This window comes from Molossus molossus, unplaced genomic scaffold (genome assembly GCF_014108415.1).
Source record: "Molossus molossus isolate mMolMol1 unplaced genomic scaffold, mMolMol1.p scaffold_m16_p_2, whole genome shotgun sequence".
Taxonomy (NCBI): Eukaryota; Metazoa; Chordata; class Mammalia; order Chiroptera; family Molossidae; genus Molossus; species Molossus molossus.
The window spans coordinates 37,792,926-37,820,806 of NW_023425355.1; the positions used below are offsets into that span (position 1 = coordinate 37,792,926).

At 43.4% G+C, this 27,881-nt stretch overlaps 1 protein-coding gene across 2 annotated transcripts in view; it reads left to right on the plus strand.

The window, feature by feature from the left end:
• The first annotated feature begins 497 nt into the window (after positions 1-497).
• TMEM164 (transmembrane protein 164) overlaps positions 498-27,881 on the plus strand; it is a 241,658-nt gene continuing 214,274 nt past the window's right edge. For both annotated transcript variants that reach the window (XM_036271272.1, XM_036271273.1), the window contains exons 1-2: positions 498-537; positions 1,248-1,920. In XM_036271272.1, the coding sequence (XP_036127165.1) occupies positions 1,531-1,920 (390 nt within the window). In that variant the 5' untranslated portion in view covers positions 498-537; positions 1,248-1,530. The remainder of the gene's footprint in view (positions 538-1,247; positions 1,921-27,881) is intronic.

The window sequence follows — 27,881 nt, forward strand, 5'->3', positions numbered from 1 at the left end:
CATTGAAGTGCCCCGAAGAGGCGATTTGCAGGATGTGGAGTCAGTTAAAAGTCTTCACAGGAGTCACCTTCAGCACACGTTGGGGAAGGAAGGTGGATGTACCCGCGTGCAGGCTCCAAGAGAGCAGAATGCGAGGCAGGCCAGGAAGGAGGAGAAAGAGGCGGAGATTGAACCCTGAGGAAGGAGAGGGAAGAGCCGACCAGAGGCAGGGTGGGAGGTGTGACTGGGGGCGGCGGTGGAGGGAGAGAGGGGGCCCGGAGAGGGAAGGAGGCGAGGCGGGGTAGCCGTGGCTTGCGAGCGTGGGGGATGGGGGCGGGCGCGAGGCTGAGACGGACCGGAGGAGGCAGCGGCCGCGAGGGGGAGGAGAGAGGGAGGGGAAGAAGGAGGAAGAGAGCGGCGGTAGCAGGGGGAGGAAGACGGGAGGTGGAGCCGTGCGCGGCGGCGGCGGCTGCGGCCGCCGGGGGAGCCGAGCGCCGGGGCGCGGGGAGCGCGGGAGCCGGGAGGTGGCCCGAGCCGGGGCCGCGGGCCGAGCTGCCGGTGAGTGGAGCCCCAAGGGGCGCGGCGGCCGGTTTCTGGGGCCTGGCGGGAGGCGCGGGAAGATGCGGCGCCTGGTCGGAGGCAGGGGGCCAGCTACAGCCCAGCCCCTGGCCGGCCCGGCCTCCTTCCCTCCCTCGCTCCCTCCCTCGCTCCCTGCCGGCTTCCTCCCGCCGCAGCCCGCGCGAAGGGGGCCGGTCCCGGGCGGGCCGCGGGCTGGGGGAGGTGCTGCCCGGAGGGCGGGAGCCGGGGGTGGAGCTGGGCTCGGGGCTGTACCCGGGGCGGGCGGCTGGACCCGGACGGCTCTAAATTGGCCGGAGGGACCCGACGGCGGTGAAGTTGCTAGCCGGGGGCAGAGAAGGCCACGCGGTTGCCGGAGTAAGCGATCCCCTGTGGCGAGTGTGTGAAAGGAGGAGTCCGGGCGCCCCTGCTATCCCCGTCGCCCTCCCCGCCTTCCCGGCCCGGCTAGCCCCTCTCCTGGCCTCCGCGTGTTCCCCAGCGCTCACCCCTGTTACCCCTGGTTCGCTCCCGCGGCACTGCCGGGTCCCCTCGGCCCTGAACCTCTCGGCCTCCGGTTTCCCCTGACCCCTGCTTGCTTCACCACTGCCCTGGTTCCCCTTTTCTCCCTTGCTAGTTACCCTTCCCCGCTTCGTAATTCCCGATGCAATTGCCTCTTTGAGACCATTTTTTTTTTTTCCTCTCCTTCCTTTTAGATTGGCCAACGGCTCCTTTCAACCCTGCCTCGTTGGTGGCCACTGGAGAAGCGCGGGGGGCTCCCCAGACAGCCGTGGGGACAAGTTAGAGCCAGCACTTTACCCTGGGCCTCGCGTTTAGCTTCCCCTCCCCTGCTCTCGGTGCCCCCGTGTCTGGGGGTGGGGAGTGCGGGTGTGGGGGTGTGCCCCCCTTAAATGTCCCACCACTTGGGCAACTCTCTGGGCTTGTGTTCCATCTCACTCTTGCTTCCTGCACGGTGGTTGAGGGAAACCACTTTGCATCATGTCCCGGTATAGCTACCAAAGTCTTCTGGACTGGCTCTATGGGGGCGTGGACCCCAGCTTTGCAGGCAATGGGGGCCCCGACTGTGCTGCCTTCCTCTCTTGGCAGCAGCGGCTGCTGGAAAGTGTGGTGGTCCTGACCCTGGCCCTGTTGGAGATCCTGGTGGCTCTACGGCACATCCTGAGGCAGACGAAGGAGAACGGTAGGGGTGGCCGTGGCCACCAGCCAGAGCAGGTGACCCAGCGGCCAGAGGAAGGCAAGGAGAGCCTGAGCAAGAATCTGCTCTTAGTAGCCCTGTGCCTGACCTTCGGGGTGGAGGTGGGCTTTAAGTTCGCCACCAAGACCGTCATCTACCTGCTCAACCCTTGTCACCTGGTCACCATGATGCATGTGAGTTTGTTGAATTTTTCCTGGGCAGCCTTAGTGATAAGAGTCATTTGTGTGCTCAGGACACTCTGCAGTGTACAGCACCTTATCCCTGCGGGAACTGGGGCCCTCAAACATGATTTTCCAAAGATCTGCTGTTTTTGTGCATATCTCAGATTTGGCTTTCTTTCACCTTTGCACAGTGCATCGGCCTCACAGGGGAGGGGAGGAACATAGTGTCAGAGAGCCTCAGGCTGGCTGCCTGTCCCCTTCCCAGCCCCGCTGGGGCCTTTCACAAGCAGGAAGTATAGCCTCAGCCAGGTGCCCTTTCTGAATCACATCTGGAGACCATGGCCCAGCCCCCATGCCTTCTGTCACAATTAATCCCCAGAGGCCTGGTGACATTCTTTCTGGGAGGTGGTCACATAAAGTTTCTTGTCTCTACCACAGTACTTTGGGAAAATACATTTACGGGTCTCCCTTAATTATTCTTTTATTTTGGAGTTTATGCTCATAGGGTGAGGTCTGCCTTTGAATTCCGAGGGTTTGGAGCAGCACCAAGCTCCTACTAAGTGTACTCTGAAAGAGGTCCCACTTTGTGAACTTTGGGCTGGTGATTTCTATCCATGGTGAGGGTATTTATTTATTTATTTTGCAAACCTCCCAGTCTTATAATTCTTATTCTATTTCCTGTGGTCATGGTCCAGGGACCTCAGAGAGCTGATTTCTTTACCTTCCATTAGCCGTAGTAAGAAAAACAAATGGGATTAAAAAGGAAAGAGCCAGATACATAAAAAATAATCTGGTTGAGACCAAGCATGAGACTGTCTTTCTGTACTTTGTATGAAGAGATGTTCTAAAACTATAAAATCATGGAGGAGAAGCAAGAGGAGAAAGGGAAACCAATCTTTTTTAAATTTCAGGCTGTGGAAAACCTGGTGTGTTTTATTCAGGGACAGTTTTGAAACATGTCATTAGAATCTTTATTGCTTTTGTATTTGTAGGTTTTTCTCAGGAGACTGGTGACAACCCTGTATGGGGCAGGAGGTTAAGATTATTATCTCCATTTCACAGGCCTGTGGGGTGGGGAGGGGTGGGGGCTAGGGAAATAAGGAGATCACTTGCCTATAGCCAAAGATGAATTATCATCTCTGGGTTGGAAAGCTAACCCACTGTCGTTGGGGTTGCAAGCTGTCAATGGAATAGCAGGGCAGTCTCTGGAGAGGCTGAGGCTGATCAGCATGGCAATGCCTACTTGTGGCTCGTATGCTTGTTACCTCTGTGTTCTAGGAGCTCCTTTGATTGCAGGTTCCTGACCTCAGTTTCCCACTCTGTAAAATGTCATAAATGGCCTCAAGCCCTTCCCATTTTGTAGATGTGGCAAGAAGGTGCAGATAGCTTTGGGATAAAGAGGCTGTTATTGATTGGGTGGCTCTCATCATTGAGCAGGGCTGGAGGGGGTAACATTTTTTAAAAGAGCAGGCTTTTTTGGAAATGATGCCGTTCACAGGAAGCCCGAGGCTCTCCCAGCTAGACCTTCTGTGTACATTTGAGCCAGTCCTCTTTTTTTTTTTCCTTAAATGAATGGCCTTTTTGTTAATGAGAGGAAACAACACATCTCAGCCACTGCTGCGTGAGGCTCTTGGGACAGGAGTGCTTTTTTTGGATGGCAGGTGGTGAGGGTCAGAGGGTACCTCTTCCACAAAGGGGTCTTGAGGCCTCTGGCAGCCACATATCAAGAAGGTCAACAAAGAACTAAATTCAGCCTGACTGGGGCTGCTGCTGGTGTGAAGACATCAAACCTGGCAATGCCATCATTTTTAGTGGAAAGGTTTTTAGAGGCTTTTAGAAGACTCTGGAGACTTAGTTCTGGCATTAATTAGTTGTGTGGCCTGGCTGGTGTGGCTCAGTGGATTGAGCGTTGTCCCATGGACTGAGAAGTCCTGGTTCAATTCCCAGGCAGGGCACATGCCCGGGATTCAGGCTTGATCTCCAGTAGGTGCAAGAGGCGGCCAATCAAGGTTTCTCTCTCACATCAGTTTTTCTATCTCTCTCTCCCTTCCTCTCTCTCTCTCAAAAAAAAAAAATCAATGAAAACATATTTAAAAATTAGTTGTGTGACTTTGGGGAAAGTACTCTTTCTGGACCTCAGTTTGCCCATCTGCAAAATGAAACAACATTTCACTCCTAGCTGTCGACAGCCTGTGCTCTCTGATTCTTTTCTCAGAGCAGTGGCCGGGGATGCAACAGATAACTATTCTCAAAATGTTTTGGGCCTCTGTGGGTGGAAAAGGAAATTAATTTCTTCTTTGCTAAGGTAAGATAGACTTGTGCATCTTTTCATCCTTGATCATCTTTTGCTCCTACCTTTATCTCCCCAGTAAAGTCAACCTGACCAGGTCACCCTGGGGATATATCTAGGTGATGATGACACTTAGAGCTGGTTGCTGAAGAGAGATGGATGTTTGAGGGCATATGGACTGATTCCTGTCACCTGTGCATTTTCTGTTGTCCTGTGCTTAGCTCAAGCTCTGAACAGAGTCATGGTAAGGAATTCTTGACCCCATCCTGAATTAGACTCCTCTACCCTTTACTCCTAGGTCACTGCTTTGTGCCATGTAGATAGTAACCTCTGGCCTACTGGGGCACCTAGTCTTTGACAACTCCAATGTGCCATACTCTACCTATGGCTCTTCCTGGGAAGCATGATTGTGTGGATTTTAAACACTTGATGTGAGTCCCCAAAAAATGTCATAACAGATGGTTGGAAACAGTTTTCTGACTTGGTTGCAGCAATGACTAATGATAGTAAGTATAGTTGATATTACTTTACACTTATTTAGCACTTTACTGTTTATTTTAAGACACATTCACATATACTATTTTATTTAGGGTGTGATAGAACAGCTTGGACCTGGATAAAGAGGTTAAAATGCTTAACGTGACTGTGTATATTCCAAAGAGGAGAGGTTGAGTACAAAGAAGTGCTTTGGCAAGTGAATTAGCTGAATTGGGCTATATTAAGGCAGTAAATTCTATGGCATTCAGAGGTCCTGATTAGGGAAGGGAGATATTAGCGGAAATAAAAGGAAGAGCTTAGCAGAAACATTTCTGATGTGTGTCTCGCAACAATATGACTCAATTTTGGCTTTATAGAAAGGCCTTATTCCTCAGAGTCAGTGCAAGTTTGTCTGTTACAAGGATGGTATTGCTTCAGTCTAGGAAATAGAAGAATCGGAGGGAAGTTGGTTAGTTTCCCTATCTCCCATTTTGCAGTCTGGAAAATATTTATTTCCTAAAACTTGTTACACAGACTCTCCTCTTAGCCGTGTTGCCAGCTTTAGAAGCATAAGGAAGGGTAGTTTTTGTGCCTCAGTTCTGGTCTTGATTAATATTCCTGGTGTCAAGTTTCCTTTGGGTCTTGTCTGATTTCTCAAAGGCCCTGGGACTGTGGACTGATAGAGGTTTGTGTGATTGAAGAAACACCATCTCCCATCTAATCTCAAGCCAGAGATGTTTGAGGTTTCTCAAGATCAGCAAACAGCACCATTGTTAAACTCCTTGCTCAGTGGCATTTACCAATTATACCAATAAGTATTTCTTCAAGCATGGCTAGTCCCCTTGTGCCTATTATTTTGGCAGGTTTTGGTGACAGGTTTTTGAATTTACTGAGTGATTATGCTGTTTACCAATAACCACCCAACCAAGTTAGTGGCAGAGGTGGCTTAAGAACTGAGCTGCGGTACAGCCAGTGTGGCTCAGTGGTTGAGCATCGACCCATGCACCAAGAGGTCACTGGTTTGATTCTCGGTCAGGACACATGCCCAGGTTGTGGGTCAAATTCCTGTTGGGGGGCATGCAGGAGGCAGCCAGTCAATGTTCTCTGTCATTGATGTTTCTATCTCTCGCTCCCTCTCACTTCCTCTCTTTGTAAAAAAAATCAATAAAGAAAAAAAAAATTTATAAAAAGAAATGAGCTGCCACAGTTGGAAGTGGGGCTTTAGCAGAAAGAGATTCTGAGAGCTATTTAAATCCTAAAGTTTAAAATTTCTCAGCAGAAGGGTTAAAATGCCAGACAGCTAGACAAATTTTATCTGTAAAGACCAGTTGTCTTAAATTAGTGGGCTTTTGTTTCCTTTGCATACAGTTACATTATGTCTGCTTTAGAAACTTAACAAAAAGATCTCATTTTGAATGTCTTATCTAATTGTCCAATTCTTGCTGGTGACACGTGTCTGTGTCCACAACTCCTGATGGGGCACTGGACTTAGTGAGGCACAGTATATGCCATTTAATCCTCGATATTATATGTACATAAGGCAGGCTGTATCCAGGCTGGACATTTGGCAAATAATAATTGATGCTATCATCCCCATAGCCCCAAGCCACTGGTATTTAGCCAGTAATACTGAATGAGCCTTATTCTTTTTGAGTTGCCATTTCCTATTTGATTTTCTGTCTTTCTTTACAATGTATTAGAAGTCTGATTTCCACCAAATATGGCTTATCTGCTTTTGGTTCATCATTTAATTTTCTTACTTCTCTCCTTGCTGACAGTATAGAACGGCACATACTCAAAACAGTCCTGAGATTTTTGTGACACCTCTTTGAACTAGCTGAATATACGCCAGTGTGTTTCATTCGCTCTGTGATGGATTTGTTTTAAAGAAAACCAGATGAATTTGAGAATTAGGCTTTCTGTCCCCCTGGTTCTTGACTTCAGACCAGCCACACCTCCCCATCCCCATCTTTTGTCTGGAGTACTGACAACGGCTCCTGCTTGGAATTGACATCCGTGTGTAATGGGTACAATGAGGGATCCAACCATCTGCTGACAGCTTATCAGATGGACTGTCCTGTGTCATCAGTCTAGGGGGACACAAGGGGATGATGTTTACATGGGCCTCAGCTGTGAGGCATGACATTCCTTTTTAGTTTGTTTTATTTTCCCCCCATGGAAATTTGTAGATAATTTCCCCATCTTTCATTGTTATAGTCTTTTGGGGGTGTCCATTATAAAGAGGAATGGTGTTCACTGGTGGATTAAACAGCCCACAGACAGCCCTGGGATTTAAAATTATGATGCTAGTTGAGTTTATGCCTTGCTGGGGCACCTGGGAAAATTATTTAACCTTTTCCTATCTCTATATTCTCCATGAAATGGGCCCTAAGAAAACCAAACATTTTAATCATCTGAATAACTATTTGGTCACTTAAATAGGAAACTGGACAAAGCTGATCAAAGCTGGCAGATGGCCAATATATTTTTATCTCAGACTCAGAACCTGACAAACCTCAATTCCTTTTCACCTTTGATAGCCATTAGAATCCATTCCTCTAATCCTTACTGTTGCTTTTCTTGGGATCCTGGTCTATATCTGCATACCCTTGTAATGTGCAGCCTATAAAAATGGATGCTGGAGCACTTACTAGTCGCCCAGCACACAGCTAGTAGAGAGGAAGGATGTACTTGTCAGCCTTCTCTCTCCATGCACCTGTTAGTACAACCCATCATGGGGCTTGCTTTTGTAACTCTATGTTGCTGGCTCCTACTCGGGGAAATCCACAAGGTTCCTGAATTTTTGTCCCTTTGCCATAAATGTACCACCTTTGTCATCATCATGAGATTTGTCATGTGTTTCTCCCCTCTGTAGGTACTACTGAAGAGCCCCCTCTATGAAATTTTCCAAATGATCTTGACCCAGCTCCAGTTATTCCAGTCATTATAGTAACACCCTTTTCTTCCTATTTGGCTCTTTAAAGTATACCTTTGTATATATGTGGGTAATTCTGTAAGTTTTGGCTGAGTTGCTTGTTTTTGCATGTTTATTCAGTCCCAGATTTAGTGGGAATACTTTTTTTTTTTTTTTACAGAAAGAAGAAATAGTGCTTCTTTTTCTTTGTAATTCCCTGCAGAGCTTAATACAATACCATACATGCACATTTATTGTTTAATGTGTGCCTGGATAATGCTGACTGACTGACTGACTGACAGAGCTGACTTTATTATTCCTTTTTTTCTTTTCCCGCTGGTGGCCCTGTCTGTGTTCCCTTGAGGTCACATGGGCATGGTTCCTCTGTCTCCTTGTGCCCATTAGGAAAATCTCCTGTCTGTTTTTTGAAATAACCAGAGGAGAGAGGCAGTTTCGGCTCCAGCTCAGACATCTTTTCGTTGAATTTCCATCACAAAGAGCTGTTTATTAGAACTGCAGCCTATGCCATGGCCATTTTGGCTCAGCAGTTAGAGTGGTGGCCTGCAGTCCAGAGAGTCCAGAGAGTCCAGGGTTCAGTTCCCACTAAGGGCACATACCTCGGTTGCAGTTTGTCCCCAGGCCCTGGTTGGGTCATGCGGGTGGCAGCCACTCGATGTGTCCCTTTCACATTGACGTTTCTCTCTGTCACTCTTCTCTCTCCCTCCTGCTCTAACTGAATAAGAAATGGAAAAATGTCCTCAGGTGAGGATAAAAACAAAACAAAACTGCAACCTATTTTATGCCTGAAGTATCTGCTACTTCTCATCCCAATGAGAAAATTATGCTGTTGGATCTTGGCCTTAATCCCTTGGTAGATATCTGGACTTACCTACTTTATTTTTGTCCTTCTTTAATATCATATAAATTTTTAAAAAGTGTTATTAGGCTAGTGACTCCCTTTCCATCTTTCCCCCCTTTTGTATTTTATAGTGGGCAACTCATTGCCATCATGCCTCATTAAAATATTCTCTTCAAGAACAGCCAAGTTTCTCAACTTCTCTTGCTACTTCATTTCTTTTTTTATTTTTACTTTTTACTCCCAGCTTTATTGAGGTGTAATTGACAAAGGAAATTATGAGCTATTTAAACGGTAGAACATGATGATTTGTTATAGGTACACATTATGAAAGGTCCCCCCACCCCCATTTAGTTTTAACATATCTGTGGTCTTTCATATCATTTGTTAAATTGAGAGTATTTTGTCTCAGGTGCTCTTTCTTCTTCTGCCAGTAACTGGCTGAATGGACATGAAGAGACTCTGGGTATGGAGAGCAGTGATTTTTGAACTTTCTTTATGAAAGATTCTCTTGGTAGCTTGTTATAATGCAGATGCCTGTCTCTCTACACAGAGTCTGAGTAAGTGTAGTGGCTATGATGTGGATCTACATTTATTCCAAACTCCTGAGTAATTCTGATGCTGGCGAACCTTGAACACCACTTTGAGAGACATTATTTAGCGGCTAAAGTTTTAGGTGGGAAGTTAGTTCAAATGCTCATCCTGTCTGGCACGACTGCCCTATGGGCAGGGCATTGAGTCCTCTGGTAGTACTTCGGTATTTATATAAGTGTTAAATAATGTGCCTGAAATTAGAGGTTGAGGGCCCCAAGTTATTGTGAGGTGACTTTACAGTTCCAGCGGCTTGTTTGCTGACTGGTATTATGTCAGTGGAGTATTTCAGCCAGGCCTTCCAGTCCTTTAGTGCCTCTCAGTCCTTCTCCATTCCCTTCTTTCCTTTCAGCCTCCAAGATCTTCAGGAACTAACAGTAGGAAATATTGACACATAGTTATTGCATGGTAACTTAACTCTGTTTTCAGGACTCTTAAATGCTCATGAAAATTTATTTATTCTTGTATCCATTCAGCAAACATTTAAAAATGCTATTATGTGTCAAACATTATGTCAGGCACCGGAGATTCAAAGATAAATAAGAAACATTTTTTGCCCACCGATTGTTCACAGCTTAGATGAGACAGGCAAGAAAAGAGATCAACTAAATTGCAACAAGACATGTACAATAACAGATCTGAACAAAGCATAGAGGGTCATTTCTGTCTAGTGCAATTGAGGAAATCTTCCTAGAGGAGGTGACATTTTAGATGGGTCACGAAGGAGACACATTAGTTCCATGAGAGGGGCAAACCTTGTGTGTCTTCTTTTCTATTCAAGTGCCTCAAAAGGGCCTGGCTTATAGTAGGTATTCAATGAACATTTATGAATGAATGAGTAGGAATTCGTTGAACGTTGCAGGAAAGAGGGGAATTCAAGGCATAGGAAATATGTGCAAAGGCACAGAGTTACTTTGTCTTTCACAGGGAAGTATCTCAATTGTAACTTGGAGTCATTTGAATATTATTTTCAGGGGCAAATTTCTTATTTTGCCCTTGCAAATCAAGAAAAACTGTAGGAACACTGTCTTTTCTGGGCTGTTAATAAGACAGCTGCAGTTTTCCATGAATCCTTGATATAAGGGCTTGTGAGATAGTATTATCTGTGTTGTCCCTAGGAGGGCTTATACTGTCAAGAGCAGACACACATAACATTGATGAGAGTAAGCAGACATTAAATTCTAAAAATGAGATAACAGGCATCCCACCTGTGACCAGAAGATAATTTTTAATGGCTCATGGAATGTTTGCTGCCCCCACTAAAGTCCACAGCAGAACTAACGAAATGTGATGCTGTCCTTTCTTTCTCCTGCTCCTTCGTCCCTGCTTCCAAGTCCCTTCCCCCACCCACTCCATGCAACTTGCCTCCTTCAAGAATACTCCAAGCTCGAAAATGATCTGTTCTACAATTCAATACGCCCATTCCATCAGAGGTGGTAATATCCAAGAGGTAACTAGGAAGAAAGCAGTTCCATTTGAGACATTTGTACTGAAGTGTGAGTGGCTCATAGACTCAACTGGACGTGGGGGAGAGGATGAGTTTTGAAAAAGGCCTTGATACCCTGACTTGATCTCCCAATGGTGAGGTGTATCCCAGTGTTTTTGAGCAGTGGCCTTTTCCATGTTCCTTGCCCAGTTTTTGGCCTCTTCTGCATCCTGCCCCACCCAGAGAACTGGGGTTATCAGTGTATTGCTACTGTACTTGCTGACCCTCCAGGGTAAGTTGGCCTCTAGGGTGTTTGGGTACAGCAGTTAAATTTGGAAGCTTGGAGAGGACTCCTCTTCTGGGTACTAGTCCTATTTGTTTACTCAGGTCTCTGCCAGCTAAACAGGGCATGGCTTGCATATATGGCAGTGCATGGCGTGTCAAGGGACTTAGACCTGCTGCCAGCCTGAGCTCCTGAAGGAGAAGGGTTCGGGGGAATCTCTTGGTTGGCTGTGGTCCCTTTACATTAGCAGCTGGAGGAAGTGGCCAGAGTGAAGAAGAGCTGAGTCTTGTCCTGGGCTGGGTGGTTCTGAGGGAAGAGAATGGATGGCGGGAGCTAGGAGGTTAGAGAGGATTAGCTTGTTTGGCAGAAACAGTTCAAGTTATGCCCTGTGGACAGGTGTTTAGGTGGGTAGAAGAGGGAGAAGCAAGATTATCTAAGGAGAAAAGAGGCATGAGCCCATTCTAATTCCATCTTTATGCCTTCAGTCTCCCTATCTCCATCACACACCAGTGTTGGCATAAACTCAGGCTGTATTTTGCCTGTGAATTGAATTGCCCTTGCCAGTCGACCAGCTGTGTTTGCAGACTCTGGCTGACTGTGCTCTGGCTGTTGGTAGCAAAAAAGACATTTCATTCAGGTACTGATTAAATAAGGTGCAGAGCCGGATTGCACATTAAGGCCCTTAACTCTGGCTCTGGGGGCCCTGCGTAAACATTTATTAGATGTTTTGGGCAGCGCATTAGCAGAAACTGCTGGAAATAAGGTACTTTCTTCAGAAATCAGGTTGAGGGGAAAAGGGGGTGATAAGAGACTTTTAAAGTGTTGAATCTCTTCCTAGATTAATCGGATCAGAGTTACTGGCAGATACAGGGAAGGGCTAAACAGGTTTCCTCATAGGTATTGACTTGCCAGATTTTCACTGGGACCCTGTAGGTTCAGATTGGGACACAGCAGGGAGTCTGACTAAATAGGGTAGTAGAAATGCCTCCTTTTCCAAATGCAAGTTCAGTTTGTTGGGTTGAGCTTTTGGACCTTATTTCCTGGGTTTGTTATTAGGCTTCATCACCACATGATTTTAGGCATGTCACTTAATAGCTCTGAACCGTAATTTTACTCATCTGTAAAATGCAAATATTAATAGTACCTACCTAATAGGTTGTTGTGAGGATTAAATGAAATAATTTAAATCAAGCATATAGCAGAAAGTCTGGCACACTGTGAGCACTCAACAAATACCAGCAGTTTTTCACAGTAGTAGTATTACTACTATGTATTTTAAGGCAGCAGTAGCACACTGGATAAGAGTACAGACTCTAGGGTCGGGAAGGCCTGGGTTCAAATGCTACCACTAGCCGTGTAACCCTGGGCAACTTAACCTTTCTGAGCCTGTTTCCATATTTGTGAAATGGAATAATAATCATACCTATCTTCAAGGGCTGTTGTGAGGATTAAATGAGAACATACTAAAAAAGTGCTTAAGATAATATCTGGAATATAGTAAACATTCAATAAATTTTAGCTGTGATGATGATGAAAATGATGATGACCATTGTCATTGTTATGATAGTGACTGCTGCTGTGAGCTTGGGTGCTTTATGTTAGGATAAGATTATAGGGGTTAGTGTCCTGGCTGGTTTTGCACAGGGGTTAGAGCAACAGCCTGCAGACCAAAGGTTCATGGGTACAATTCTGGTCAAGGTCATGTACCTGGGTTGCAGGTTGAATCCCTAGCTTCAGTCAGGGTCCAGTGGGAGGCAGCCAATCGATGTGTCTGTTTCACATCGATGTTCCTCTCTCTCTCTGTCTCCCTTTCTTCCTCCCTCCCTTCCTTCACTCTATCTAAAAAAATCAATGGAAACATATCCTTGGGGAGGATTAACAAACAAAAAAGATAATAGGGATTAGATATAGTGTGGAAGCTCTAAGAACCTCACCCAGGAAAAGCTTCCCTGGCATCTTTGTTTCATGCAGTGGGCAGAAATATTGGTTCTATGAAGTTGGCACCCAAGTAATCTCTGTGGGGCAGGGTGGCTTGGCTGTTTGAGGCCTAAGGACAGTTTTGTGAGTAATTTTAAGGTTATCTTAAATCGCACAGTCCTAGCTGAAGAATTTGGAGGATGGCTGTCACTAGTGGGAAGCTTGTCTTTCCAGGGATCTTTTGGCTTAATTTTGTTGCTTTTCATCAATGCACTGGCTCCATGGTGCAAGCTATCTTAAGATTGGTAGCCTAGGAAACCAGTGAGTTCATGACAGAAATATGAAGGGAGTGGTTTGAGGGTGGGTGGACAGAGACAGGTATGTGGATTTATTTTTTACTTTTTCATTACATTTCATTTGGTTGAAGGAAGTGCAACTTTCTCAACTGCCACCTGTTACCAGGGTTAGGTAATTATTTGGAGGAGACAGGCTGCTCCCAGAGCTCCAAGGAGAAAGGAGGGTTTAAAGTACACCCGTATCTTCTGAAGAAGCACAGTGGTGGAAAATGTGCTCCTCGGGAGAGATTTTCAGTGTGCTTTGACTTACACATCAACAAGTGGACAGAAAAAAATAGACAATTGTTCTTATGTCTGTAGGGTATAGTAAACCTCTCTTATTTTCAAGACCAGCTACTCTCTTTCAGAACTGACTTTGCTCTGAGACCTAAACCACCAGTCACTAGAGAAAGGCTCCTTTTATGTGCAGCCATCCAGGGCTGAGGCTTTGGTCATGTGACTTCACAACCTTGGGGATTGTGGGGGGAGGTGCCTGTCCCACCAAGGCCATTGGAAGGCCTCTGTACATATTCAGAAGCATGGTGGGTAAATCCACAGTTCCATAGTCTCGGAGTTGAGAGAAATGAGAAGGCTAAGGTCATGTTTTCTGTAATTATTCTGGTTCCCTGGGAAGAGCTGGCTTGGAGAGCATTTATAAAATAAACTGCAACCCAAAGAAACAACAACCTTTAGAAGTTAGCTATAGAAGGTCACTCATTCCAAGACTTAGGGGAGATTGTAACAAAGGGTCCTCTTCATATCACCACTTATTTCTTGTCAGTTTGCATTTGTTAAGAGTTTCCTTTTTTAAGTTCCAGGCACTTGAGTGTGTACATGCCTGTCGCTGTACTTTATTCGCTGCACCCTGCAGGAATGTGGCTGAGGGTCATGTGCATAAGTGCCTTATTATCCTCAGAAGTTTTACGTCCAACCGCTTGAGCTGCCACCACTGCCAGCTGCTGCTTCATGTGGGCATTTCCCTCTATTTTCTGGGCTCCCAGTCCCAAGAGGAATATCAGGGCACCCTGAAGAAAGGGGCTGCTTTAACCTTTTGATTTCCATTCTGCTACATGGCAGCTTACTGCACTTTTCACCTCAGCTTTCCTTGGAATAGTCTTGCAAGTTAACACCAAACCAAGGTCAGGTTTCTGTGTTTGCTTGTGGGGTTTCTCGCCAGTGAGTGAAGATAACAGATTAGCCTCCCCCCTTCCCCAGCCCTGTGGCTGTCCTCTCTGGGCAGGACTCTCAGAGGGCTGTTGCCTTGGGCAAGGAGGTCAGGGGTAACCTTTAGGCCAAGGTTGCATTAGATTTGTGGAGAAGAATGTGAAGCCTGCCTCAGCACAGGGGCTCCTGACTGGTTGTGTGGTGTTTGGCCACACCTCACAGCCAGTGCTATGTTTGCTCAGATGGACAAACGTCTAGGATCATCTTCCCAAATTTTTTACTCCCTGCTTTGGGTCTGTCCTAAAAACAATTTGCAAAGTTCACTGCAGTCTGCATCTGTTGTTTTTTAATCCTCTTTTTCCATAGTCAGTTTGCAGCAAACTGAGAATTAAACCTGGTTCTTCATTCTTTGCTTGTTACCTACATTAGAGTTGGATTCTCGCTTTCCAGTCATAACTATCCATTGACGTTAAGGATGGTTGGTGCGACTGGTCATTTAGGCTCCCCCTCTGACCTTTTAAACACTATAAATCTGAAACAGGGTTAGATTGGAAAAAGCAGTTGAATTTAGGAGGAAGAGCTCACTATAATTTTTGGTTATATCTCTACACTCTCTGAAAAATTAGTGGTAATAAAGTTACTTGTGACATTTTCCAGCATATATTATGCTCCAGGGACTATGCTTAGTATACTGCCTGTATATTAGTTAATTTGTGACCTTCTACAAAGGTCATTTTTATTTTATGTGATTCTTTTTTCCCTTTGTTCAGGCTGATTTCACGTGTGGTTGAGTATAGTTACTAAAGTATTCTAGAAATACTTTCTCAGGTTGTTGAAATGCCAAGTCAGAGCTGAAAGAAACCCCAGAGAACATCTACTTTGACTTCGCCCTCATTTTTCCAGATGAGCAAACTGAGACCCAGAGAGGTGAAGTGATTTACCCAAGGTCACAGCTAGATAGAAGCAGAGCTGGGTCTCTTGACTCCCATTTCATTGTGTGTCTATAATACCACACATGGCCTCCTTCCATCCCTAACCATTCCAGCATAAAAGGATCTGGACTTTTGTCTTGCTCACTAGTAGAGAAATAAAAATCTTCTTTTTTAAACATTATTATCTTTTGCAGCCTGGAAAGTGAGAATCTCATGGCTGTTGGCCACTCCTGTACCTGACTGTTACAGCAACTGTTTTTTCCATGTGTTTTTCATCCCTTGTTTCCTCTCTTTCACAGAAGAGCCTGGCCCCAGTACCTTCACTGCTGGCTGCTTGCCCTGGGCAGTTAGTCCAGGGAGATAGGTGTGTTCAGTGAGCCTGCATGTAGAGCCGGTGTGTTCTGCGACGAGAGAGTGGTTGTTTGGAAATGGGACCCATTCAGCTGGGGATATAACTGAGATCATTACTTCCTTCCTTCAAAGAGAGGCCTGCATTGGATCCTAGTAAATATTTGTATGAGGCGTCAGGGCAAGGGGCCAATATCAGAAACTTTGTCTAGCAGAGGTGACAAGGACCAAAGAAAAGGGCAAAAGAATCTGCCAGCCCAGTGGGGGAGGGGTCAATTCATCTTGTTAAAGAATGAATAGTAATAGAAAGAACACTGTATTAAGTGCCAGCCAGACCTGTGCCTTGGTTATAGGTTCCATCACTGACTAGTTGACAGAACCTAGTTGTTTTGGCCAATCAGGAACCTCTGTACGCCTCAACCTTTTTATATAATAAGACGTATAGTGTGGTAGTTACGAGTGCAGGCTCTGCAACATCTGGGTGACATCATGGCCCTGTCATTTCTGAGCCAGGAGACCTTGGGAAAACATCATTGCTCTCTGTACCTAGATTTCCTCTTTTGTAAAAGGAGGTGACAACAGTATCTGCACCTTGTAAGCTTGTTGTCAGTAACAGCACCTGGAACGTAGTACATGGGATATATGTGTTGGCTATTATGATTAAGGTTGACACTCTTATTATAATTACTGTGGAGAATAGAAAAATAAAAGTATATTCTGTTATGGTGGCAATGTATGTGCTTATGCCTTCTACTAGATTCTGTCAAGGTGGAGGTGATAATAGAAACAACCACATGAGCCCAGCCAGTGTGGCTCAGTGGATTGTGTATTGTCCCATGGACTGAGAGGTCCTGGTTCGATTCCCGGTCAGGGCACATGCCAGGGTTGCCAGCTTGATCCCCAATGGGAGGCGTGCAGGAAGCAGCTGATCAATGTTTCTCTCTCACATAGATGCTTCTCTCTCTCTCTTCCCCTATCCCTTCATCTCTCTTTGAAAAAGCAATAAAAACATTTTAAAATAAATAACCACATAAACATCAAAACTGACATGAGTCCCAAAAAGTGCTAGAAAGCCCCACCTTCACACAGGCATTACTGCAAACAATCTCTCCAGATGGGGTCAGAACCTGGATATCAGATAGCCTGGGTCATCTGATGAGACTGGGGGGATGGGAGTAACATGGATCTTCTTGATAGATTATCAAGTCCAATCTTGAGTCAAGCAAAATGTTATGCATTCACAAAGCTTTAAGATGTGATCAACTCCTAATAGTCAGAGCTTCAATTTTTTAAAACATAAAATAGCATGTATCCTAATTGTGTCATTTGGACATGTTTAATTTTAATTTCCCATTTTAAAAGGCCTACAGATTTGCTGTGATTAAGAATGGTTTCTGCCCTGGCCAGTTTGGCTCAGTGGTTGGAGCGTCGTCCTGTGGTCCAGAGAGACCTGGGTTTGGTTCCCGCTCAGGGCATGTACCTTAGTTGCAGTTTGTCCCCGGCCCTGGTTGGGTGGCAGCCACTTGATGTGTCCCTTTCACGTCGATGTTTCTCTCTCTCTCTTCCTCTCTTTCCCTCCCACTCTATCTGAACAAAAAATGGAAAAATGTCCTCGAGTGAGGATAAAAAAAAAAGAATGGTTTCTTAGTGATGCAAAAAAAAAGTGAGTGCAGACTCTGGAGCCAGATTGGCCAGGTTCAAATCCTGGCTCTGCTTCTTTATAGCTGTGTGGCCTTGGGCAAGTTAATTGACATCACTGGGCCTATTTTCTTCTCTGTAAATTGGAGCTAATAATAATATCTACTTTGTGGACTTCTTGTGAGAATTAAATGCATGGCTACATATGAAGTATTTGGAACAGGATCTGGTGCATAGTGAATGCTTAGTAAACATGAGTTATGGCTGTTAGTATCTGTAAGATAGAGTTGATCTTTGTTCTTCCTAACTCATGGGATTAAGCATGAAAACCAAGTGAAATAAGGTACCTGAATCTTGCTGAATGGGAAGAATGATCTTTTCAGAGCATGTACATTCAAAGATTTAATTAGCTCATTGTTTCTAGGATCAGATATTCTTGGATATTTCTTTGGTGATCTGGTAGAGATGCTGAGGCCATCAAGCAATGCATATCATGCTTTTTCCCTTCCAGTGTGCTCAAGGGTGTTTAAAAGCCTTGAAGCCATGCATCCCAAGTAAAGTGGTTGAAGGATTTGTAATGAAAGCATTGATACTCTTCCTTCAGTGCTCCAATCTTAGTTAATAACACTGTACTCCATCTAGTGATTCAGGTTAAATTCCTTGAACCCTTGACACATTTCCATTCCTTCTTTTTCCTCCCTTCCATCATTGTAGTCTGAGTCATCTTGATTCTGTCATTCATTCATCCATCCATTTTCTCCTTTTCTTTTTCAGTGCCTCTGCCCTAATTCATCTGGTTATCATTATCATTATCATCATCATCATCATCATCACCATCACCATTATCATCACCATCATCGTCATCATCTGGCTTATTACAGCAACCTCCTCACTGAACTTCCCTTCTCTAGTTGTCTTCCTACTCTGCCCATTCTTTATACTTCTACCAGAATGATACTAGTAAAACATGTGGGTCATGCCATTCCATTGCTAAAAAAACTTCAGTAACTCCCTATTTGCTTTATACCATGTGCATATACAGCAAGTCCCTGAATAAGTGTTTTGTTCAATGTCATTTTGTTATAACATTGATGAGATGCCATAGGAACTTAATTCTTGTTTATATCAATAGCTTAGTGTAATGACGGTTTCCATATACATTGTTTCACTGCAATTCTAAGAACCTAATGACAACATTAAGGACTAGCGATACCTTATACTGCCCCTGGAAAACATTGCTAATTAGTCATACACATGCTTTCCCAGTGAGTCTCCATGTAGGTTCAAAATCTTTCTTGGCATAGCATTTTAGGCAGGTACTCCCAATCACTTGGAGTTGACACATGGGCTAGGGATGGCAAGTAGATCAATCCTAGAGAAAGCCTGAACTCCTGTTGATAGGTTTCAGGATTTTCTATGATCTTGGTCTTAACTTTTCTTTTCAGCCTTGTCCTCTAGTACATTCTTCCATAGGTGTGCCATGTACTTCCATGCTTCTCTGGGTTTATATTTTTGTTCATGCTGTACCCTCAGCCAGAAATATTTTTCCTTTTATCTTCCTATTGAAATGCTATTCATTATTCAAGGCTCAGCCCAGATATTCCCTCTTGTGAAGCTTTCTTCAAGCCTCCACGACAAATTTAGACACTTAAATCTATTTTAGCATTTTTTCTACCTTGTATTATATATTTTTATATATATCTTCCCAACTCCTTAGATTGTGTGTTCCCTGAATGCAAGGTCTGTGTTTTTATTAATTTTTCTATCCCCACAGCATCTAGTGCATACTGTATTCCTAATTTTTTAAAAAATGAGTCTTGTCCAGGCCCTTTGTTTTTTCAGATGAGGAAACTGAGCCTTAGAGGAAAAGTTCATGAGTTCATTTGGGGGTTTATTGACTTTTAAATGTTTGAGAGATTGAGGCTGGAATGTCTAGCAGACAGTTGCGATGTGGCTAGAGCTAGAGGAAATGTTGATTTAGAAGGCATTTGTTTAGAGAAGAGAGAGGAAGAGAAGATGGGGACATCATGCAAGCTAGGAAAGAGAATGAAGAAAAGTATTCTGTGTACTTTTGGAGGCAGAAAAAAAGTTCAGTGATGCAATCATCCAGGAAGTGGAAGAAGACCCTAGAGAGGAAGAAGTTTCAGGAAGCAGGAGCAGGTCCTCTGTGTCATGTGGTAGATACAGAGAAGTTGAGAACAAGGATGCCTTGAGAAAACGCAATTGGAATTGATGAGTACAGGCTGGGTCTATGGCCAGCCACCCATCCACTTCTAAACAGTTACACTGGAAATGTTTGTGTGTGAAAAGTCGTGTGCAAGGAGGTTTCTGGCATCAGTGCTGGTAAATAAAGAATGTTGGGAAACAGCCTACCCGCAGCAGAATGATAAATCTGTCCAGTGGAATATTGTGCAGTTTTTACAAAGGAGGCTGATTTCTGTATTCTCTTTGAAAGATGTTCACAATATGTTAAAATAGGAAAAAAAGCAAGTTGCAGAATAATATGTATGATATACTCCTAAGAAAGCAAAGTCTTTTATAAGTGCATTTTTGTGGACACATTGCAAAAGTGTAGAAGAATGTACATTTGACTCTTAACAACATGGGTTTGAACTGTGCATGTCCATTTATATGCAGATATTTTAAACAAATATGCAGTTGGCCCTCTGTATCCCAGAGTTTTGTGTGTGTGGATTTAACCAACTGCAGATGGGAAACAGTATTTTCAATACAGGTTTGTGAATCTGTGAATTTCAAGGTCAACTAAATGCATTGTTCAACAACATTTTATATGAGATTTAAGCATCCATGGATTTTGGCATCTTCTGGTTTTCCTGGAACCAATCCCCATGGGTACTGAGGAATGACTGAGTTTTGGGGAGTCAAAAGTTATATGTGGATTTTAGACTGTATGGAGGGTTGGCACCCCTAACCCCCATGTTGTTCCAGGGACATTTGTATACCAAATATGTACTATTTACTCGTATGTGATTAGGGGAAGGGGCACTCACTTTTTATTTGTATATTTCTATGTTGTTTGAATTTGGTATAAGTCCACATTTTTGTAGTAATTAAGAAAATTATGTTTTAATGAAAGATAAAAAGATAATTGGAAGCCTGGGAGAACAGTTTCAGTAGAAGAGATTCAATGGATATAGGAAGCCAACTTATGAGAGAAGATCTGGCAACTGAGAAAACATGTGTTTGGAGGCTGTGCTTACAGGAACCTTGCTAATTGTGTGGCTGGTAGAAGTGAGTCAGAGGCCATGGAGAGAGGACTGCTAAATGAAGCAGCTACCCCATGCCCAGGAGGTTCAGCTAAAAGGGGATGGGATAAGTGGAAGAGGAAGTAAATGGCAAAGAGGCAGAGGGAGTGTGGGGGAGAAAGGGGTAGGATTGGCTGGATGCTGAGCTGCAGAGGGAGTTAGAGAGCACTTACGGCTGTAAGAAAAAATCAGTATGAGGCACAGAGGAAGGCAGTGGAGAAGGGACAAATTAAGTATCAATTTGAGGAATTGAGACATTTCCCCTAAAAGTATGAGATCTCAGGCCGATTAAGTCTCCAATAAATGGAATGACTGGGGCATAGACTGGGCTACCTATTTGCCTTTTCTGACTAACTGAGGGTTAAGGAAACCCCTTTTTGTTTAAGCTTTGGTTGCCCAAACTGTTTTGGCAGTGGCAAACTTGTCTTAATGGCACAGAGATTAGTCTGGTGAGTGACCAAAATGGAACATTTATGGCTTTTGCTGGCCTCCAAGTTGTTTCCTGGACCTGTCACTAAGTTTAGGACTAGAAGAGAAGGTGGAGAAAGTGGAGGCCAGGAGTCCTCAGCCTTGGCTGCACTTTACAGTAACTAAGGAATTATTTAAAAAATACTAAAAGAGAGTATGCACAATTAATATTTGATAAAGGGGGCAAGAGCATACAATGGAGTAAAGACAGTCTTTTTAATAAATGGTGTTGGGAAAATTAGACAGCTACATGCAAAAAAATGAAACTAGACCACCAACTTACACCATACACAAGAATAAACTCAAAATGGATAAAAGACCCAAATGTAACCCGTGAAACTCCTAGAAGTAAATGTAAGCAGAAAAATTTTAGACATCGTATGTAGTGGAATTTTTATTGATACATCACCTAGGGCAAGAGAAACAAAGGAAAAAGTTAATAAATGGGACTACATCAAACTTAAAAGCTGCACGGCAAAAGAAAACAGCATCAAAATGCAAAGGAAACCCACTCTCTGGGAGAACATATTTGCCAATGATACATGGGATAAAGGGTTAATATCCAAAATATATAGAGTACTCATACAACTCAATGAAAGGAAGACAAACAATTCAATTAAAAAGTGGGCAGAGGACCTGAAGAGACACTTCTCCAAAAAGGACATACAAATGGCCAGGAAACATATGAAAAAATGGTCATCATCTCTACTCCTCAGAGAGATGCAAATTAAAATGACTATAAGGTATCACTTCACACCTGCGAGAATGGTGGCCATCAACAAATCTTCAAACAACAAGTGTTGGTGAGGGTGTGGAGAAAAGGGGACTCTAGTACACTGCTGGTGGGAATGCAGACTGGTGCAGCCACTGTGGAAAACAATATGATGTTACCTCAAAAAATTAAAATGGAACTGCCATTTGACCCAGTGACCCCACTTCTTGGAATATACCCTAAGAAGCCTGATACACTAATCAGGAAGAATATATGCACCCCTATATTCTAATAGTGCTATTTACAATTGCTAAGATCTGGAAACAGCCCAAGTGTCCATCATTAGATGAGTGGCTAAAAAACTGTGGTACATTTACACATGGAGTACTATGCAGCTGTAAGACAGAGAGACCTCTTACCTTTTGAGACGACATGGAGAGACCTGGAGAGTATGCTAAGCAAAATAAAGCAGAGAAAGACAAGTACCACATGATCTCACTTATTTGTGGAACATAATTAACAAAATATGCTGTTGACCAAAAGAGGTCCAGAATCATGGATGTAGGGAACAGACTGACAAATCTCAGAGGGATAGGGGGTGGAAAGGGAGGGAAGAGATAAACCAAAGACCTTATATGCATATATGCACAACTAATCGACACAGAAACTAGGCTGGGGAAGGCATGAGGGAGAGTGGTAGTGGGAAGGTGGGGGTCAATGGGTAAAAAAGGGGGGCATCTGTAATACTTTCAACAATAAAAAATAAATAAAAAAAATACTAATGTTTGTTTCCTCCATTATAAATGAGCCTTGTTGTATCGGCTGGGGCCTGAGGATCAGCATTTTCTAAAACTCCTCAAGTGATTCAAATGTGCAACCAGGATTAGGAGCTACTAGTGTAGAAGGCTGGATTAAATGTGTCTTGAGCTAAACCACCCTCAGAAGCTCGTGTGTGTGTATGTGTGTTTCACAGTTTTTCCATACACATATTTCCTCCTCTATATTCCCAAAACCTTTGGATGGGTGATTATTACTGAAGTGCTCACCCCATTTTGTCCTAGTTAGTTGCTAGAAGAGATCTGAGATTTAAAATATAATAACAACTTTCCTTACTGAGCCTCACACCAGGCTGGGTTAACTGACTCAGTCTGACTCATGCAGCTTGTAGACAGGTGCTACCAGTAGGCCCAGTCAGTCCTTTTTACAGTACAGAGCAGAGCAGAGCTCCTGGCACCTAGGTGTTTAATCATTGTCACATGAAGTGACAAGGAGCTTTTGTGTGTGTGTGTGTGTGTGTGTGTGTGTGTATGTGTGTGTGTGTGCAATGCTTCTTGTTATTAAAAGCTCAGTAATGCTAAAAGTCTGACATAGTTCAAAAGTTTGGTCAGGGAGAGTTTCAAGATCTGCTTGGCATGTGAAAAGTTTATCATAAGCCAGACCTTAGGCAGCAAATCTGTGTAATACACCATTTATTATGCAGTTACACCAGGCCTAGCATCATTCCAGGGACAGTGAGATAAAAGAAATAACAGGTATGATTTCTGCTCCCCAAGGAGCTTATTATCAAGGCTCACTTATAGTGTAATTACTGCATTTTTAGGCAGCGGTTTATCTGCAGAACTTACAGCAGGAAAATGCTAGAGGTTAACGACCTTTTTGAGTTCCTTTAGTTGCAGCCTTTAGTTTTACACTGAGGGAAAGAAGCCCAGAGTGGGAAGCTACTTGTCCAATGTCACACCACTGGGAATGGCAGAGCCTGGGCTGGTGTGCCAGGCTGCCTCCCTTTGAGGTCCTATTACACTCTTCTGTCTATCAGCTGAAGGACAAGGGAACCTAATTGTTCATGTTAAAACTTTAACAAGAATTCCATTTTGTACTTTATGCTTCCAGGCCTCCTTGTAGTTGAGACAGGGCAGTTTGAATGTTAGTCTTTCTGAAACCTTGCCTGAGGAGGGCCAGCACTGGTCACCACTGGAATCATAGCTCAGGCTCAAGAGGCATAAAGATGACTAATTTTTCCTTAACTTTAGCAGCCACTGACTCTAGCCCTTCTTCTGTGTTTAATTATGGTACTTTTCTATATTTTCTAAGGGACTTCCCAGGCTTGGAGTATTTATGAATTTTCTGCCTCAGCTGTTCCAATAAGAAAAAATCGTGAAACTTATCTTAAAGGCAGGAGGTACCTGGATTTATGTGTGAGCCTGAGAATTAGTGCAGTGGGGTGGGTTCCTAGTGGTGCCAGCATGGGCTGGTTCTTTTAGTCCTGTTCCCTGTCAGTTCCCAAGTCAGAAATCCAGCTCTAAGTCTGATGATTTCTCTGAAGTCAGGTGTAATTCAAGGTAGAGATACTGGGTTACTCTTCCCAGAGCCCTCCACAGATAGGATTAGGGACAGTTCTTCCTTTCAGTTTGGAATGTTGTATTAATAGTCACACCTAATTTTTAGAACACTTACCATGTGCCAGGCATCCTATGAGATTGGTGCTATTATTGGCATTTTACAGATGAGGATAATAAGATTCAGAGAGGTTAGGTAACAGGCTCAAGGTCACACAGAAAGTGGCCAAGCTGTTATGGACACCCAGAGCCAGTCTTGTTGACTACTAGGCTAATTTAGGTTAGAGTTCTGCATGCAGTTCTTTGTCATTGTGGAGAGGACTGTGTCAAGAGACATGCCATTCACCAGCACTACAGAATCAAGTGAGTTCCTTTCATTCTCTGGGATTCACTTTCTGCATCTGTAAATAAGAAGTTTGGACCAGATGCTGTCTAAGATCCCTTCCACCTCTGACATTTGGTGATGCTTTGGTTCATTTTTCACTTCCTGTCAGAATGGAAAAGTCAGAGAACTGGAGGAGGGACCAAAGGCATCAATGAAATGTCAAACGTCGGGGAGAAGCTAACACTGCTCCCAGGAGCTTGCTGGATGGTTCATTTAACCTCAAATGGCTTTATCATGCTTAGGTAGTTATACATTGTTTCTGTTTTCCCTCAGGAATTTATAAAAAAAATGAAAAATTTTTTCAGTTAGCTCCTTACCCACATCAGAAATACTTGCTTTCTTAAAGTGACTGTTATGTACTTTCAGGCCTTGTAGTCTAAAATTATTTCTAAAGATCAAATAAAGATGGGAAGGTAACAGGGCACTTAAATATGGGGTGCTCATATTTTATTGCTCTAGGTTAGAATTACTAGAATTGATGTTCTGTTTTACAAGAGGCTTTGGGAGGTAGTGGTTTTTAAGAGAAATAATCTAAACGGCAGATTGTACGTATCACTTTTATCTCCCCTCACAGATTAAGAGCAGTTAGATACATAACTAGGTTTAGTGTACTTTACATTTTATTTATCTCTTTTGTCCTAAAAGAGTCAATTTGTGTTCAAGAACACGTAGATTGATAATCTAGCAAACCTAGGTGATGCTGCAGTTAGAATGCTAGCTTTGATCTTAAAAATATTTATAGGTTATTGTTAGGGTATATGTGTTCTTGAATCGGGAAGCCTTTATTTTAGATGGTGTGTATATCAGCTTGTATCAGGCAGGGCTCTGAGGACTGCCCGTAAAGCCAGGCTCTTGTCTCCTCTTCTGCCCATTCAGATTGGTTACTACCATTAGGAGGAACAAAATCACTGACCTGGGGACAGGAAAGGGAAGCCCTGACTGGTGGACCATGATGACAGCAATGCTTAGCACATAGTTAGTACTGCACAAATGTTAGCTTTCTGCTCACCAGTTCCAAGTTAAGGCCCATGGGATACTCGTCACTTGAGAGCCATCAAGTCATTTTGCCCAGCCGTGTTGCCATACAGCAGGAGTTAAAATTCTAGTGGCATCGAAACCCAAGAAGAACATCCTGTCCTTTTTTTTATTTTTAAAAATTGATCTTTAGAGAGAGAGAGAGAGAGAGAGAGAGAGAGAGAGCGAGAGAGCGAGCGCAGAGGATCAATTGGCTTCATACTGCACAACCCTTACTGGGCATCAGGTGAGCCTGCAACCCACGCATGTGTCCTGACTGGGAATTGAACCTTTAACCTTTTGGTGCATGGGACAATACCCAACCAACCGAGCCACACTGGTCAGGGCAGAACATCTTGCTCTTTAGCTACCAATTTTGTACCACAAGCTGATTTTACCTTATTCTTGCCTGGGTCTGGGTAAGCTCATATGAGTGTGTGCTGTGGCCATGAATATGCTGGGCTTCAGAAAAACAGTGAATGGAATGAGGCTACACAGTGGCAGTAGTCTTGTGGGATTTTAAAAAATACTGCTCAGTCATTCCATGAAATGGCACCAGCATTTTATCTGGCGAGGCCATAGGCACTAACTTGGATATCCTGCTGATTTGCTGACATTCACTCTTCTCTTCACATGATTGTTTGCATTTCCCATTCAAATTTTCACTTCTGGCCTCAGAAGGAGAATTAAAATCCATAGCTTCGTACATGTGGTACACACTTCCCTCCTTCATTTTAGAAACTAGCCCCCTTTATTTCCTTCTTCTAGCTTGGTGTAGGGCTTTGGAGTCAGAGAGAAGTAGTTTGAAGCTAATTTCTGTCACTCATGACCTGTGTGCCGTTTTATCTCATTAGGTATGGAGAGAATGAAATGAGTTAATATTTGTGAAGCTGTGAGAAAAGTACTTGGTACATAGTAAGTGTTAAAAAAAAAAAAAATAGTTACTGTCTTCTTCCTTCCCCCAAGAAATGGAGCCAGTGACAAAAGTCTTTCTTTTAATACCTCAGTGCAGCTGTCCTGTCATTAGTTTGCCCTAAGGGGCTGAAGTTTGCCCTTTTTTTGATGATGAAGAATAGCTGTCAAGAACTCTGGATTTCATCCTCACAGGAAGTTTGAAGTCCTTGACTTGCTTCCAGTTAAAGAGTTTGTAAAATTGGGGCGGAAATCTCCAGAGAAAGGGTGTGTGCTTCTGGTAATTTCTCTGTAGACAGAAGGATATTTGCGTAATGAGCTGTATGTTGGGTGTGAGAGTTCACTGCCCAGCTTTAGGGAAAACATGGCTGAGTTTCATTGGTCTCTGTGACAGGTGGTACCCTGAATTTTTACCCTTGAGATGACTTGGAGTCCAATAGTTGGAATCTTGGAGCTCTTGGTAATAAGCCTATTAACTACTTCTTCACAGTAATAATAACACTTTATATTTATTTAGCCCTCACTTTGCGCCAGGACCTCGTTAAGTATTTTCCCTGTAATAACTCATTTATTCCTCATAATAATGCTTAAAAGTAGGGTACAGAACAACCAAGTAGTTTGCCCACAGTCACATAACAAGTGGTGGAGTTGGGTTTAGAAACTAGGCAGTCTGATACCAGAGCCCAAGGGCTTAACCAACTACTCTGTACGGTCTCTGGTAGTTTTTTCTTTCTTTTTTAACATATGTGTTGTAATCGTTACTTGCATGTGTCCAGAAATATGATTGATTTTTGTTCATATTTAAAAAAATCTAGCAACCTGGCTAAATGCTTTTAAATTTATTTTAGTTAATTTATCTGAGGATTGTTTTGGGTTCTGTATGTTGATGTTCATAATCTGCAATGATGAGACCTTTGTCTCTTCTTTTGTAGCCATTGTAATTTTAAATTAAATTTATTGGGATGACATAGGTTATTAGGATCATATAGGTTTCATGTGTACAAGTCTAAGATACATGATCTGTATATTGTATTGTGTGCTCACCACCCAAAGTCAAATCATCATTCGTCACCATATATTTGACCCTTTTTACCCTTTACTACTCTACACCCGTCTTTGTGGTAACCACCATACTTATTTCTGTGTCTACGAATTTGTTTGTTTTTGGTACTTGAAAATCTTTTATTAGTTAATCTTTAATGTAAGGATTAATTGCTACTCACATTTCTGTCATTTCTTTTTCTTGCTTGTTCATTTGTTGCTTTCAGTTTTATATCCCACATATGAATGAAAGCAATGGTTCTTAACTTTTTCTGTCTGAGTTATTTAGCTTACTATGATTTTCAGGATTCTACCTATGTTGTTGCAAATGGCAGTATTTCATCTTTTCTTATGGCTGAGTAGTATTCCATTGTGTATATGTGCTACATCTTTATCCAGTCATCTGTTGAAGGGCACTTTGGTTGTTTTCATGTCTTGGCCACTGTGAATAATTCTACAATGATCATAGGGGTACATATAAATGTTTTCAAATTCTTCTGGTAGCTACCCAGATGAAGGGTTGCTGGGTTCTAGTTGAGATCTGTAGTATAGCCTGGCTGGTGTGGCTCACTGATCGACCCATGCACCAAGAGATTGCCGTTCTGATTCCCAGTCAGGGCACATGCCCAGGTTGTGGGCCTGATCCCCAGTGCAGGGCATGCAGGAGG